The sequence below is a fragment of the Oncorhynchus nerka genome, linkage group LG19, assembly GCF_034236695.1.
Source record: "Oncorhynchus nerka isolate Pitt River linkage group LG19, Oner_Uvic_2.0, whole genome shotgun sequence".
Classification (NCBI taxonomy): domain Eukaryota; kingdom Metazoa; phylum Chordata; class Actinopteri; order Salmoniformes; family Salmonidae; genus Oncorhynchus; species Oncorhynchus nerka.
In genome coordinates, this window is record NC_088414.1 from 48,814,298 (window position 1) to 48,833,197 (window position 18,900).

Consider the following 18,900-nt stretch of genomic DNA (forward strand, 5'->3'; position numbering starts at 1 on the left):
ACAGTAACTAGTCTTCATTACATCAGGACAGGACAGTAACTAGTCTTCATTACATCAGGACAGGACAGTAACTAGTCTTCATTACATCAGGACAGGACAGTAACTAGTCTTCATTACATCAGGACAGTAACTAGTCTTCATTACATCAGGACAGGACAGTAACTAGTCTTCATTACATCAGGACAGGACAGTAACTAGTCTTCATTACATCAGGACAGTAACTAGTCTTCATTACATCAGGACAGGACAGTAACTAGTCTTCATTACATCAGGACAGGACAGTAACTAGTCTTCATTACATCAGGACAGGACAGTAACTAGTCTTCATTACATCAGGACAGGACAGTAACTAGTCTTCATTACATCAGGACAGTAACTAGTCTTCATTACACAGGACAGTAACTAGTCTTCATTACATCAGGACAGGACAGTAACTAGTCTTCATTACATCAGGACAGGACAGTAACTAGTCTTCATTATCAGGACAGGACAGTAACTAGTCTTCATTACATCAGGACAGGACAGTAACTAGTCTTCATTACATCAGTAACTAGTCTTCATTACATCAGGACAGGACAGTAACTAGTCTTCATTACATCAGGACAGACAGTAACTAGTCTTCATTACATCAGGACAGGACAGTAACTAGTCTTCATTACATCAGGACAGGACAGTAACTAGTCTTCATTACATCAGGACAGGACAGTAACTAGTCTTCATTACATCAGGACAGTAACTAGTCTTCATTACATCAGGACAGGACAGTAACTAGTCTTCATTACATCAGGACAGTAACTAGTCTTCATTACATCAGGACAGGACAGTAACTAGTCTTCATTACATCAGGACAGGACAGTAACTAGTCTTCATTACATCAGGACAGGACAGTAACTAGTCTTCATTACATCAGGACAGGACAGTAACTAGTCTTCATTACATCAGGACAGTAACTAGTCTTCATTACATCAGGACAGGACAGTAACTAGTCTTCATTACATCAGGACAGGACAGTAACTAGTCTTCATTACATCAGGACAGGACAGTAACTAGTCTTCAACAGGACAGGTCAGTTCATTCATCAGGACAGGACAGTAACTAGTCTTCATTACATCAGGACAGGACAGTAACTAGTCTTCATTACATCAGGACAGTAAGTAGTCTTCTTCATTACATCAGGACAGTAACTAGTCTTCATTACATCAGGACAGGACAGTAACTAGTCTTCATTACATCAGGACAGGACAGTAACTAGTCTTCATTACATCAGGACAGGACAGTAACTAGTCTTCATTACATCAGGACAGGACAGTAACTAGTCTTCATTACATCAGGACAGTAACTAGTCTTCATTACATCAGGACAGTAACTAGTCTTCATTACATCAGGACAGTAACTAGTCTTCATTACATCAGGACAGTAACTAGTCTTCATTATATCAGGACAGGACAGTAACTAGTCTTCATTACATCAGGACAGTAACTAGTCTTCATTACATCAGGACAGGACAGTAACTAGTCTTCATTACATCAGGACAGTAACTAGTCTTCATTACATCAGGACAGGACAGTAACTAGTCTTCATTACATCAGGACAGGTCTTCATTCAGGACAGGACAGTAACTAGTCTTCATTACATCAGGACAGGACAGTCTTAACTCAGGAGTCTTCATTACATCAGGACAGTAACTAGTCTTCATTACATCAGGACAGGACAGTAACTAGTCTTCATTACATCAGGACACAGTAACTAGTCTTCAGGACAGGACAGTAACTAGTCTTCATTACATCAGGACAGGACAGTAACTAGTCTTCATTACATCAGGACAGGACAGTAACTAGTCTTCATTACATCAGGACAGTAACTAGTCTTCATTACATCAGGACAGGACAGTAACTAGTCTTCATTACATCAGGACAGGACAGTAACTAGTCTTCATTACATCAGGACAGGACAGTTAGTCTTCATTACATCAGGACAGGACAGTAACTAGTCTTCATTACATCAGGACAGGACAGTAACTAGTCCTCATTACATCAGGACAGTAACTAGTCTTCATTACATCAGGACAGTAACTAGTCTTCATTATATCAGGACAGGACAGTAACTAGTCTTCATTACATCAGGACAGGACAGTAACTAGTCTTCATTACATCAGGACAGTAACTAGTCTTCATTACATCAGGACAGACAGTAACTAGTCTTCATTACATCAGGACAGGACAGTAACTAGTCTTCATTACATCAGGACAGACAGTAACTAGTCTTCATTACATCAGGACAGTAACTAGTCTTCATTACATCACTAGGACAGGACAGTAACTAGTCTTCATTACATCAGGACAGGACAGTAACTAGTCTTCATTACATCAGGACAGGACAGTAACTAGTCTTCATTACATCAGGACAGACAGTAACTAGTCTTCATTACATCAGGACAGTAACTAGTCTTCATTACATCAGGACAGGACAGTAACTAGTCTTCATTACATCAGGACAGGACAGTAACTAGTCTTCATTACATCAGGACAGGACAGTAACTAGTCTTCATTACATCAGGACAGGACAGTAACTAGTCTTCATTACATCAGGACAGGACAGTAACTAGTCTTCATTACATCAGGACAGGACAGTAACTAGTCTTCATTACATCAGGACAGGACAGTAACTAGTCTTCATTACATCAGGACAGGACAGTAACTAGTCTTCATTACATCAGTAACTAGTCTTCATCAGGACAGGACAGTAACTAGTCTTCATTACATCAGGACAGGACAGTAACTAGTCTTCATTTCAGGACAGGACAGTAACTAGTCTTCATTACATCAGACAGTAACTAGTCTTCATTATATCAGGACATGACAGTAACTAGTCTTCATTACATCAGGACAGGACAGTAACTAGTCTTCATTACATCAGGACAGGACAGTAACTAGTCTTCATTACATCAGGACAGGACAGTAACTAGTCTTCATTACATCAGGACAGTAACTAGTCTTCATTACATCAGGACAGGACAGTAACTAGTCTTCATTACATCAGGACAGGACAGTAACTAGTCTTCATTACATCAGGACAGGACAGTAACTAGTCTTCATTACATCAGGACAGTAACTAGTCTTCATTACATCAGGACAGTAACTAGTCTTCATTACATCAGGACAGTAACTAGTCTTCATTACATCAGGACAGGACAGTAACTAGTCTTCATTACATCAGGACAGGACAGTAACTAGTCTTCATTACATCAGGACAGGACAGTAACTAGTCTTCATTACATCAGGACAGGACAGTAACTAGTCTTCATTACATCAGGACAGGACAGTAACTAGTCTTCATTACATCAGGACAGGACAGTAACTAGTCTTCATTACATCAGGACAGGACAGTAACTAGTCTTCATTACATCAGGACAGGACAGTAACTAGTCTTCATTACATCAGGACAGGACAGTAACTAGTCTTCATTACATCAGGACAGGACAGTAACTAGTCTTCATTACATCAGGACAGGACAGTAACTAGTCTTCATTACATCAGGACAGGACAGTAACTAGTCTTCATTACATCAGGACAGGACAGTAACTAGTCTTCATTACATCAGGACAGGACAGTAACTAGTCTTCATTACATCAGGACAGGACAGTAACTAGTCTTCATTACATCAGGACAGGACAGTAACTAGTCTTCATTACATCAGACAGGACACAGTCTTCATTACATCAGGACAGGACAACTAGTCTTCATTACATCAGGACAGTAACTAGTCTTCATTACATCAGGACAGTAACTAGTCTTCATTACATCAGGACAGTAACTAGTCTTCATTACATCAGGACAGTAACTAGTCTTCATTACATCAGGACAGGACAGTAACTAGTCTTCATTACATCAGGACAGGACAGTAACTAGTCTTCATTACATCAGGACAGGACAGTAACTAGTCTTCATTACATCAGGACAGGACAGTAACTAGTCTTCATTACATCAGGACAGTAACTAGTCTTCATTACATCAGTAACTAGTCTTCATTACATCAGGACAGTAACTAGTCTTCATTACATCAGGACAGTAACTAGTCTTCATTACATCAGGACAGGACAGTAACTAGTCTTCATTACATCAGGACAGGACAGTAACTAGTCCTCATTACATCAGGACAGTAACTAGTCTTCATTACATCAGGACAGGACAGTAACTAGTCCTCATTACATCAGGACAGGACAGTAACTAGTCCTCATTACATCAGGACAGGACAGTAACTAGTCTTCATTACATCAGGACAGGACAGTAACTAGTTTTCAATACATCAGGACAGTAACTAGTTTTCATTATATCAGGACATGACAGTAACTAGTCTTCATTACATCAGGACAGGACAGTAACTAGTCTTCATTACATCAGGACAGTAACTAGTCTTCATTATATCAGGACTAGTCTTCATTACATCAGGACAGGACAGTAACTAGTCTTCATTACATCAGGACAGGACAGTAACTAGTCTTCATTACATCAGGACAGGACAGTTACTAGTCTTCATTACATCAGGACAGGACAGTAACTAGTCTTCATTACATCAGGACAGTAACTAGTCTTCATTACATCAGGACAGTAACTAGTCTTCATTACATCAGGACAGTAACTAGTCTTCATTACATCAGGACAGGACAGTAACTAGTCTTCATTACATCAGGACAGGACAGTAACTAGTCTTCATTACATCAGGACAGGACAGTAACTAGTCTTCATTACATCAGGACAGGACAGTAACTAGTCTTCATTACATCAGGACAGTAACTAGTCTTCATTATATCAGGACAGGACAGTAACTAGTCTTCATTACATCAGGACAGGACAGTAACTAGTCTTCATTACATCAGGACAGGACAGTTACTAGTCTTCATTACATCAGGACAGGACAGTAACTAGTCTTCATTACATCAGGACAGTAACTAGTCTTCATTACATCAGGACAGTAACTAGTCTTCATTACATCAGTAACTAGTCTTCATTACACAGGACAGTAACTAGTCTTCATTTCAGGACAGGACAGTCAGGACAGGACAGTAACTAGTCTTCATTACATCAGGACAGGACAGTAACTAGTCTTCATTACATCAGGACAGGACAGTAACTAGTCTTCATTACATCAGGACAGGACAGTAACTAGTCTTCATTACATCAGGACAGGACAGTAACTAGTCTTCATTACATCAGGACAGACAGTAACTAGTCTTCATTACATCAGGACAGGACAGTAACTAGTCTTCATTACATCAGGACAGGACAGTAACTAGTTTTCAATACATCAGGACAGTAACTAGTTTTCATTATATCAGGACATGACAGTAACTAGTCTTCATTACATCAGGACAGGACAGTAACTAGTCTTCATTACATCAGGACAGTAACTAGTCTTCATTATATCAGGACAGGACAGTAACTAGTCTTCATTACATCAGGACAGGACAGTAACTAGTCTTCATTACATCAGGACAGGACAGTTACTAGTCTTCATTACATCAGGACAGGACAGTAACTAGTCTTCATTACATCAGGACAGTAACTAGTCTTCATTACATCAGGACAGTAACTAGTCTTCATTACATCAGGACAGTAACTAGTCCTCATTACATCAGGACAGTAACTAGTCCTCATTACATCAGGACAGTAACTAGTCTTCATTACATCAGGACAGGACAGTAACTAGTCTTCATTACATCAGGACAGTAACTAGTCTTCATTACATCAGGACAGGACAGTAACTAGTCTTCATTACATCAGGACAGGACAGTAACTAGTCTTCATTACATCAGGACAGGACAGTAACTAGTCTTCATTACATCAGGACAGGACAGTAACTAGTCTTCATTACATCAGGACAGGACAGTAACTAGTCTTCATTACATCAGGACAGTAACTAGTCTTCATTACATCAGGACAGGACAGTAACTAGTCTTCATTACATCAGGACAGTAACTAGTCTTCATTACATCAGGACAGTAACTAGTCTTCATTACATCAGGACAGGACAGTAACTAGTCTTCATTACATCAGGACAGGACAGTAACTAGTCTTCATTACATCAGGACAGGACAGTAACTAGTCTTCATTACATCAGGACAGGACAGTAACTAGTCTTCATTACATCAGGACAGTAACTAGTCTTCATTACATCAGGACAGGACAGTAACTAGTCTTCATTACATCAGGACAGTAACTAGTCTTCATTACATCAGGACAGGACAGTAACTAGTCTTCATTACATCAGGACAGGACAGTAACTAGTCTTCATTACATCAGGACAGGACAGTAACTAGTCTTCATTACATCAGGACAGGACAGTAACTAGTCTTCATTACATCAGGACAGGACAGTAACTAGTCTTCATTACATCAGGACAGGACAGTAACTAGTCTTCATTACATCAGGACAGGACAGTAACTAGTTTTCAATACATCAGGACAGTAACTAGTTTTCATTATATCAGGACATGACAGTAACTAGTCTTCATTACATCAGGACAGGACAGTAACTAGTCTTCATTACATCAGGACAGTAACTAGTCTTCATTACATCAGGACAGGACAGTAACTAGTCTTCATTACATCAGGACAGGACAGTAACTAGTCTTCATTACATCAGGACAGGACAGTAACTAGTCTTCATTACATCAGGACAGGACAGTAACTAGTCTTCATTACATCAGGACAGGACAGTAACTAGTCTTCATTACATCAGGACAGTAACTAGTCTTCATTACATCAGGACAGTAACTAGTCTTCATTACATCAGGACAGGATCAGTAACTAGTCTTCATTACATCAGGACAGGACAGTAACTAAGTCTTCATTACATCAGGACAGGACAGTAACTAGTCTTCATTACATCAGGACAGGACAGTAACTAGTCTTCATTACATCAGGACAGTAACTAGTCTTCATTACATCAGGACAGTAACTAGTCTTCATTATATCAGGACAGGACAGTAACTAGTCTTCATTACATCAGGACAGGACAGTAACTAGTCTTCATTACATCAGGACAGGACAGTAACTAGTCTTCATTACATCAGGACAGGACAGTAACTAGTCTTCATTACATCAGGACAGGACAGTAACTAGTCTTCATTACATCAGGACAGTAACTAGTCTTCATTACATCAGGACAGGACAGTAACTAGTCTTCATTACATCAGGACAGGACAGTAACTAGTCTTCATTACATCAGGACAGGACAGTAACTAGTCTTCATTACATCAGGACAGGACAGTAACTAGTCTTCATTACATCAGGACAGGACAGTAACTAGTCCTCATTACATCAGGACAGTAACTAGTCTTCATTACATCAGGACAGGACAGTAACTAGTCCTCATTACATCAGGACAGGACAGTAACTAGTCTTCATTACATCAGGACAGGACAGTAACTAGTTTTCAATACATCAGGACAGTAACTAGTTTTCATTATATCAGGACAGTAACTAGTCTTCATTACATCAGGACAGTAACTAGTCTTCATTACATCAGGACAGGACAGTAACTAGTCTTCATTACATCAGGACAGTAACTAGTCTTCATTACATCAGGACAGGACAGTAACTTAGTCTTCATTACATCAGGACAGGACAGTAACTAGTCTTCATTACATCAGGACAGGACAGTAACTAGTCTTCATTACATCAGGACAGGACAGTAACTAGTCTTCATTACATCAGGACAGGACAGTAACTAGTCTTCATTACATCAGGACAGGACAGTAACTAGTCTTCATTACATCAGGACAGTAACTAGTCTTCATTACATCAGGACAGTAACTAGTCTTCATTACATCAGGACAGTAACTAGTCTTCATTACATCAGGACAGGACAGTAACTAGTCTTCATTACATCAGGACAGTAACTAGTCTTCATTACATCAGGACAGGACAGTAACTAGTCTTCATTACATCAGGACAGGACAGTAACTAGTCTTCATTACATCAGGACAGGACAGTAACTAGTCTTCATTACATCAGGACAGGACAGTTACTAGTCTTCATTACATCAGGACAGGACAGTAACTAGTCTTCATTACATCAGGACAGGACAGTAACTAGTCTTCATTACATCAGGACACAGTAACTAGTCTTCATTACATCAGGACAGGACAGTAACTAGTCTTCATTACATCAGGACAGGACAGTAACTAGTCTTCATTACATCAGGACAGTAACTAGTCTTCATTACATCAGGACAGTAACTAGTCTTCATTACATCAGGACAGTAACTAGTCTTCATTACATCAGGACAGGACAGTAACTAGTCTTCATTACATCAGGACAGGACAGTAACTAGTTTTTGTCTGTTCTCTAGATGAGGATGATGATGTGGTGAAGGTAGGGACACTGTGTAAGAATGGAGGCTGTGCCCGAAGCTTTGAGGGCCCTGCCAGCAATGACCAACTGTGTCTCTTCCACGCTGGAGTACCCATCTTCCATGAAGGGTACGTATACAACTGACACACGCCACATAGAGTACATCATCTTCTGTCTACAGCTGTGCTTGCTAGCTAAAGGATAGATGTGCTTGCTAGCTAATGACTAGTTGTCCTTGCTCGCTAATAACTAGCTATCTAATGACTACTGTGATTGTAAGCTAATGACTAGCTGTGCTTACTAGCTAATGACTAAATGTAGCTAATGACTAGCTATTCTTACTAGCTAATGACTAAATGTAGCTAATGACTAGCTGTGCTTGCTAGCTAATGACTAGCTGTGCTTGCTAGCCAATGACATACTGTGCTTACTAGCTAATGACTCACTAATGAGTAGCTAATGATAACCTTTGTTTCCTAGCTAATGACTTGCTCTGCTTGCTAGCCAATGACATACTGTGCTTACTAGCTAATGACTAGCTGTGTTTGATAGCTAATGTGTAGCTAATGATGAGCTGTGCTTACTATCTAATGACTTGCTAATGACTACCTAAAGACTAGCTGTGCTTGCTAGCTAAAGACTAGCTGTGTTTGATAGCTAATGATTAGCTGTGCTTGCTAGCTAATGACTAGCTGTGCTTACTAGCTAAAGACTAGCTGTGCTTGCTAGCTAATGACTAACTAATGACACTGCAAATCCCTTAAAGCTACAAAGATGCCAATAACATATTCCTGACTGCTTTTTCCCTTCAGATTTGTAGTTAGTTAATCCTGTGTATGTGTGTGTGTGTGTTGTGCTTGATTTGTGTGTGTGTTGTGCTTGAATCCGTGTGTGTGTGTCGTTGTGTCTGTGTCTGTGCGTGTTTGTGTGTGTGTGTGTCGTTGTGTGTCTGTGTGTGTGTGTTGTGTGTGTGTGTGTGTGTGTCGTGTGTGTGTGTGTGTGTGTGTGTGTGTGTGTGTGTGTGTGTGTGTCGTTGTGTGTGTGTGTGTGTGTGTTGTGTGTGTGTGTGTGTGTGTCGTTGTGTGTGTGTGTGTGTGTCGTTGTGTGTGTGTGTGTGTGTCGTTGTGTGTGTGTGTGTGTGTGTTCCCAGTATGAAGTACTGGAGTTGTTGCAAGAAGAAAACGTCAGACTTCAACACGTTCCTCTCACAGGAGGGCTGTAGCCGTGGCAACCACCTCTGGAGAAAGAAAGACACGGTGGGTCAGGGTTGGTGGGTCGCAGGGGGTTGGTGGGTTCGGGGTTGGTGGGTAGGGGGGTTGGTGGGTTCGGGGTTGGTGGGTCTGGGGGTTGGTGGGTTCGGGGTTGGTGGGTCGGGGTGTTGGTGGGTTCGGGGTTGGTGGGTCGGGGGTTGGTGGGTTCGGGGTTGGTGGGTCGGGGGTTGGTGGGTTCGGGGTTGGTGGGTTGGGGGTTGGTGGGTCGGGGGTTGGTGGGTCGGGGTAGGGGTTGGTGGGTTCGGGGTTGGTGGGTTCGGGGTTGGTGGGTTCGGTAGGGGTTGGTGGGTCGGGTTGGTGGGTTCGGGGGGGTTGGTGGGTTCGGGTTGGTGGGTCGGTAGGGGTCGGGGGGTTGGTGGGTTCAGGGTTGGTCGGGGGGTTGGTGGGGGGTTGGTGGGGTCGGGGTTGGTGGGTTCGGGGTTGGTGGGTCGGGGTTGGTGGGTTCGGGTTGGTGGGTCGGGGGGTTGGTGGGTTCGGGGTTGGTGGGTCGGGGGGTTGGTGGGTTCGGGGTTGGTGGGTTCGGGGTTGGTGGGTCGGTAGGGGTCGGGGGGGTTGGTGGGTTCGGGTTGGTGGGTTCGGGGTCGGGGGTTCAGAGAGCATGCTAGAGGTTGAGTTCCAACAATCTCTCCTTTCTGTGCCTCGTTCACCACTCCCCACACATTTAAAACCATCGGACTGATGGAAGGCATTGGCTAGAAGCACTTTCCATATTCCGGTCATTTCCTTTCAAATCCATGAAGGGATGTGAATAAGTGCACACTTTGGTTGAACCTAGATTATTGGGACACACTCTTGAGTGTCTGTCTCCATCTGTTTCAGAAACACACTGGACAGATACATGGAATGCAGGGGTTGGAATACAGGGGTTGGATATGGAATACAGGGGGTTGGAATACAGGGGTTGGATAAGGAATACAGGGGTTGGATATGGAATACAGGGGTTGGATATGGAATACAGGGGGTTGGAATACAGGGGTTGGAATACAGGGGTTGGTATGGAATACATGGAATACAGGGGGTTGGATAAGGAATACAGGGGGTTGGATAAGGAATACAGGGGGGTTGGATATGGAATACAGGGGGTTGGATATGGAATGCAGGGGGTTGGAATACAGGGGGTTGGATATGGAATACAGGGGGTTGGATATGGAATACAGGGGGTTGGATATGGAATACAGGGGGTTGGATATGGAATACAGGGGGTTGGATATGGAATACAGGGGGTTGGATATGGAATACAGGGGGGAATGAATACAGGGGGGAATACAGGGGTTGGATAAGGAATACAGGGGTTGGATAAGGAATACAGGGGTTGGAATACAGGGGGTTGGATATGGAATACAGGGGGTTGGATATGGAATACAAGGGGTTGGAATACAGGGGGTTGGATATGGAATACAAGGGGTTGGAATACAGGGGGTTGGATATGGAATACAGGGGGTTGGAATACAGTTGGATTCTTGGAACTGTCTGTCTGTGAGTGTGACCCTGTCTGTGTGAGAGTCTTTCTGTGTGAGAGTCTGACCCTGTGTGTGTTTGTGTGTGCTTAGGGTAAGACAGTGGTCCCGTGCAGGTTTGACTGGCATCAGACAGGAAGTCAGGTGATCATCTCCATCTACGCTAAGAACTCTCTGCCAGCTGTCAGTTACGTAGAGGGAAACAGCTGCACGGTGAGACACACAGTCTTGTATAACTAACATTGTGGGGACACACAATTTAGTCCCATCCTGTTCCCAAAACCGAACCCTAAAAAACTAAGCCCAGCTCCTAACCCGTAATTCTAACCTTAAACCTAAGCCCCCTAGAAGTATAATTTGACTCTGTGGGGACTAACAAATTGTTCAGTTTGTCATTGTTTGTTTGTTTACTATTCTTGTGGGGACTTCTGGACCCCACAATAATATTTAAACACACACACACATTGAGGGCTATATAGAGGGGTATTTAAAGGTGGGGAAAGAGGATTATACTACCGGTCAAAAGTTTTAGAACACCTACTCATTCATAGTTTGTCTTTATTTTACTATTTTCTGCATTGTAGAATATTAGTGAAGACATCAACACTATGAAATAACACATATGGAGTCATGTAGTAACCAAAAAATGTTAAACAAATCAAAATATATTTGAGATTCTTCAAATAGCCAATCTTTGCCTTGATGACAGCTTTGCACACTCTTGGCATTTTCTTAACCAGCTTCGTGAAGGAGTTCCCACAAATGTTGAGCCCTTGTTGGCTGCTTTTCCTTCACTCTGCGGTCCAACTCATCCCAAACCATCTCAATTGGGTTGAGGTCAGGTGATTGTGGAGGCCATGTCATCTGACGCAGCACTCCCATCATTCTCTTTCTTAGTCAAATAGCTCTTACACAGCCTGGAGGTGTGTTGAGTCATTGTCCTGTTGAAAAACAGATTAAAGTCCCACTAAGCCCAAATCAGATGGGATGAGGTATCACTGCAGAATGCTGTGGTAACCATGCTGGTTAAGTGTGCCTTGAATTCTAAATAAATCACTGACAGCGTCACCAGCTAAGCACCATCACACCTCCTCCTCCTCCGTGCTTCATGGTGGGAACTACACATGCGGAGATCATCCGTTCCCACACCGCGTCTCACAAAGACACGGCGGATGGAACCAAAGATTTGGAGTGTGAAGGAAAGGAGAGCAAAGGACAGATTTCCACCAGTCTAATGTCCATTGTTTGTGTTTCCTGGCCCAAGCAAGCCTCTTCTTATTGGTGTCCTTTAGTAGTGGTTTCTTTGCAGCAATTTGACCACGAACGCCTGATTCACACAGTCTCCTCTGAACAGTTGATGTTGAGATGTCTGTTACTTGAACTCTGTGAAGCATTTAGTTAGTCTGCAATTTCTGAGTCTGGCAGTCCTCATGAGAGCCAGTTTCATCATAGAGCTTGATGGTTTTTACGACTGCACTTGAAGAAACTTACAAAGTTCATGAAATGTTCCGTATTGACTGACCTTCATGTCTTAGAGTAATGATTGACTGTTGTTTCTCTTTGCTAATTTGAGCCGTTCCTGTCATAATATGGACTTGGTCTTTTACCAAATAGGGCTGTCTTCTGTATACCACCCCTACCTTGTCTCAACACAACTGATTGGCTCATTAAGAAGGAAAGCAATTCCACAAATTAACTTTTAACAAGGCACACCTGTTAATTGAAATGCATTCCAGGTGACTACCCCATGAAGCTGGTTGAGAGAATGCCAAGAGTGTGCAAAGCTGTCAAGGCAAAGGGTGGCTATTTGAAGAATCTCAAATATATTTAGATTTGTTTAACACTTTTATGGTTACTACATGATTCCATATGTGTTATTTCATAGTTTGAATGTCTTCAATAGTATTATACAATGTAGAAAATAGTAAAAATAATGAAAAACCCTTGAATGGTAGTGTATATGGAGGGGTATATAAATGGATTGGTGTATGTAGGTGTATTTTAAGTGGTAAACTCTTAACAATTGTCAGTTGGAAATTCATTTCCCAGTGAGCAAACAATTTCCGTACAGCATTCCTATGAATTCATTTGTCAATAAAACTCATGAATTGCAATTAGTTACAGGTCATATTTCAAAGAAACACTGCACAGTTATTTTAAAGGTCGACTTTGGGCAAAAGCTAAAAAAAATAATGTATTTAAACTGTATAACTGAACAATGCTCCATCATACCAGGCCATTTAATGCTTCAAAACTACACTAAATTGATGAATAAGATTTTAGCTGATTGATGAATAAGATATTGGCTCCAGAAGTGACATTTTTTTATCGATCTCTGCAGCTTCAGTCCAAAAACAGTTGCCGTACCAGGCTGTGATGCACCCCGACAGTATGCTCTCGATGGTGCTCCTGTAGAACACTGTGATGGAGCCTGACAGTATGCTCTCGATGGTCCTCCTGTAGAACACTGTGATGGAGCCTGATAGTATGCTCTCGATGGTGCTCCTGTAGAACACTGTGATGGAGCCTGATAGTATGCTCTCGATGGTGCTCATGTAGAACACTGTGATGCAGCCCGACAGTATGCTCTCGGTGGTGCTCCTGTAGAACACTGTGATGCAGCCCGACAGTATGCTCTCGATGGTGCTTCTGTAGAACACTGTGATGCAGCCTGACAGTATGCTCTCGATGGTCCTCCTGTAGAACACTGATGGAGCCTGATAGTATGCTCTCGGTGGTGCTCATGTAGAACACTGTGATGCAGCCCGACAGTATGCTCTCGATGGTCCTCCTGTAGAACACTGATGGAGCCTGATAGTATGCTCTCGATGGTGCTCCTGTAGAACAATGTGATGCAGCCCGACAGTATGCTCTCGATGGCGCTCCTGTAGAACACTGTGATGGAGCCTGACAGTATGCTCTCGGTGGTGCTCATGTAGAACACTGTGATGGAGCCTGACAGTATGCTCTCGGTGGTGCTCCTGTAGAACACTGTGATGGAGCCTGACAGTATGCTCTCGGTGGTGCTCATGTAGAACACTGTGATGGAGCCTGACAGTATGCTCTCGGTGGTGCTCCTGTAGAACACTGTGATGCAGCCCGACAGTATGCTCTCGATGGCGCTCTGTAGAACACTGTGATGCAGCCTGACAGTATGCTCTCGATGGTCCTCCTGTAGAACACTGATGCAGCCTGACAGTATGCAGCCTGACAGATGGTGCTTCTGTAGAACACTAATGCAGCCTGACAGTATGCTCTCGATGGTCCTCCTGTAGAACACTGTGATGGAGCTTGACCGTATGCTCTTGATGGTGCTCATGTAGAACACTGTGATGCAGCCCGACAGTATGCTCTCGATGGTGCTCCTGTAGAACACTGTGATAGCCCTCGGGGACAGGCCGAATTTCTTCAGCATCCAGAGGTTAAAGAGTCTGTCGTGCCTCTTCACTACGGTGTCCGTGTGTTTATACCGTTTCTGCTTCTTTGAGATGTTTACTACAAGGAATTTGAAGTTATTGACCGTCTCCACGGCGATCCCGTTGATGAGGATGGGGGGCGTGAACAACCTGGTTCCACCTGAATGCCACAATCGGCTCCTTTGTTTTGCTCACGTTGAGGAAGAGGTTGTGTACCTGGCACTACGCCGTCGGAGTGCCTACCTCCTCTCTGTAGGCTGTCTAGTCGTTGTTGTTGATCAGGCCTACTACTGTCGTGTCCATGATGATGGAGTTGGAACTGTGTGAGGCCAGTCAGTCGTGGCTATACAAGGAGTACAGGAGGGGACTGAGGATGCACCCTTGTGGGGCCTACCCGCGTTGAGAATCAGTGTGGTGGAGGTAATGTTGCCTACCTTCACCACCTGTTTGAATATTGGGTGGGACATGTCCCCCCCTCCCTATCCCCCGTTGCAATTACGCCTATGACATACACACACACACAGGGTCAATGGTCGAACCAACTACCTGACATCAGCTATGTAGAGGGAACAGTAACACCCTGAAACACACACCGGGCCCTGTATTCTCACTGTAGTGGGTCCTGATATAGACCATTCTCCTCCACAGCTCAACATCCACATTATCTTTGATGGAGAGAAGGTGTTTGAGCAGACTATTAACTTGTGGGGGGTGAGTACTACTCTAGTACTATACATCTATACCAGGCTTTCCCAAACTCGGTCCTGGGGTCACCCCTGTGTCCACGTTTTGGTTTTTGCTCCTAGCACTACACAGCTGATTCAAGTAATCAACTCATCATCAAGCTTTGAATCAGCTGTGTAGTGTTGGGGCAAAAAACAAAAAGTGCTCCCCTCGGGGTCCAGAGGACCGAGTTTGGGAAACGCTGGTCTATACTATACTTACTATTACTACCATACTATACTTACTACTATAATACTATTTGTCTATACTACACTTACTATTACTACTGTACTTACTACTACTACTAATACTATTTGTCTATACTACACTTACTATTACTACTATACTATACTTACTACTATAATACTGTTTGTCTATACTACACTTACTATTACTACTATACTATACTTACTACTACTACTACTAATACTATTTGTCTATACTACACTTACTTTTACTACTATACTATACTTACTACTACTACTATAATACTGTTTGTCTATACTACACTTACTATTACTACTACACTGTACTTAATACTACTACTACTACTATAATACTGTTTGTCTATACTACACTTACTATTACTACTACACTGTACTTAATACTAATACTATACTATTGTCTATACTACTGTACTTACTACTACTACTATAATACTATTTGTCTATACTACAACTATACGTCTATACTATACTTACTACTATTACTATAATACTATATGACTATACTAACTACTACTACTATACGTCTATACTATACTTACTATAATACTATATGTCTGTACTATACTTACCATTGCTACTATAATACTCAGTCTATACTATATTTACTATTACTACTATATGTCTATACTATACTTGCTATTACTACCATACGTCTATACTACACTTATTACTATTATGATAGTATACATCTATACTATATGTAATATTACTATAATACTATACGTCTATACTACACTTACTGCTACTACAACTACTACTATAATACTATACATCTATACTACATTTACTATTACTACTATACGTCTATACTATACTTACTATTACTATAATACTATACATCTGTACTATACTTACTAGTATTATAATACTATACATCTTTACTATACGTGCTATTACTACTATAATACTATACATCTATACTATACTTACTATTACTACTATATGTCTATACTACTATAATACTTTTTGTCTATACTACATTTACTATTACTACTATACATCTATACAAAATGTGCTATTACTATTATAATACAATAAGTATATACTATACTTAACTATATGTCTATACTATATCTACTATTACTACTATAATAGTATGTCTACTATACTTATTATGTCTATACTATACTTACTACTCTACATCTATACTACACTTACTATTACTATAATACATCTATACTACACTTATTACTACTATACATCTGTACTACACTTACTATTACTATACATCTGTACATCTACATCTATACTATGTCTATGCTATACTTCCTATGTCTATACTATACTTACTATTACTACTATACATCTATACTACACTTAATTTGAACTATTTTAACTACTTAACTATTCATTTTATAATACTATATGTCTATACTATACTAACAACTATATGTCTATACCATACTATGTCTATACTATTACTGCAATAATACTATATCTATACTACACTTACTATGTCTATACTACACTTACTATGTCTATACTTAGTATGTCTATACTATGTCTATATTATACTATGCTTACTATGTCTATACTATAATATGTCTATACTATACTATGTCTATACTATACTATGTCTATACTATAATATGTCTATACTTACTATGTCTATACTATACTATGCTTACTATGTCTATACTTAGTATGTCTATACTATGTCTATATTATACTATGCTTACTATGTCTATACTATAATATGTCTATACTTACTATGTCTATACTATACTATGTCTATACTATACTATGTCTATACTATACTTTTTTATACTATACTATGACTATACTATGCCTATACTATACTATGCTTACTATGTCTATACTATACTATGTCTATACTTACTATGTCTATACTTACTATGTCTATACTATACTATGACTATACTATGCCTTTACTATACTTACTATGTATATACTATACTATGCTTACTATGTCTATACTTACTATGTCTATACTATACTATGTCTATACTTACTATGTATATACTATACTATGCTTACTATGTCTATACTTACTATGTCTATACTATACTATGTCTATACTATACTATGTCTATACTATACTATGCTTACTATGTCTATACTTACTATGTCTATACTATACTATGACTATACTATACTATGTCTATACTATACTATGTCTATACTATACTTTTTTATACTATACTATGACTATACTAATCCTTTACTATACTTACTATGTCTATACTATATGTCTATACTATGACTATACTATACTATGTCTATACTATACTATGTCTATACTATACTTTTTTTATACTATACTATGACTATACTATGCTTACTATGTCTATACTATACTATGTCTATACTATACTATACTATGTCTATACTATACTATACTATGTCTATACTATGTCTATACTATACTATGTCTATGCTTACTATGTCTATACTATACTATGCCTATACTATACTATGCTTACTATGTCTATACTATACTATGCTTACTATGTCTATACTATACTTACTATGTCTATACTATGTCTATACTTTACTATGCTTACTATGTTTATACTATACTATGTCTATACTTACTATGTCTATACTTACTATGTCTATACTATACTAAGTATAGTATGTCATGGTATAGTATAGACATGTAATATAGACAGTAAGTATAGTATAGACATAGTGGCATAGTATAGACATTATAGTATAGACATAATATAGTCATAGGTATAAAAAAAAGTATAGTATAGACATAGTATAGTATAGTCAATGTCTATACTATACTTTTTTATACTATACTATGACTATACTATACTATGTCTATACTATACTATGTCTATACTATACTATGTCTATACTATACTATGCTTACTATGTCTATACTATACTTATTATGTCTATGCTTACTATGTCTATACTATACTATGTCTATGCTTACTATGTCTATACTATACTATGTCTATACTATACTATGCTTACTATGTCTATACTATACTATGTCTATACTATACTATGTCTATACTATACTATGCTTACTATGTCTATACTATACTATGTCTATACTATACTATGTCTATACTATACTATGCTTACTATGTCTATACTATGTCTATACTATACTATGCTTACTATGTCTATACTATACTTTTTTATACTATACTATGCCTTTACTATACTTACTATGTCTATACTTACTATGTCTATACTATACTTACTATGTCTATACTATACTATGCTTACTATGTCTATACTATGTCTATACTATACTTACTATGTCTATACTATACTATGCTTACTATGTCTATACTATACTATGTCTTAACTTATTATGTCTATGCTTACTATGTCTATACTATACTATGCTTACTATGTCTATACTATACTATGTCTATACTATACTATGTCTATACTATACTATGTCTATACTATACTATGTCTATACTATACTATGTCTATACTATACTATGTCTATACTATACTATG

General features: G+C 39.8%; 1 protein-coding gene across 1 annotated transcript in view; it reads left to right on the top strand.

The window, feature by feature from the left end:
* chordc1b (cysteine and histidine-rich domain (CHORD) containing 1b) overlaps positions 1-18,900 on the top strand; it is an 89,655-nt gene that overhangs the window by 47,590 nt on the left and 23,165 nt on the right. The window contains exons 6-9 of the mRNA XM_065005007.1: positions 8,352-8,481; positions 9,504-9,609; positions 11,175-11,294; positions 15,146-15,208. Coding sequence (XP_064861079.1) covers positions 8,352-8,481; positions 9,504-9,609; positions 11,175-11,294; positions 15,146-15,208 — 419 coding nt within the window. The remainder of the gene's footprint in view (positions 1-8,351; positions 8,482-9,503; positions 9,610-11,174; positions 11,295-15,145; positions 15,209-18,900) is intronic.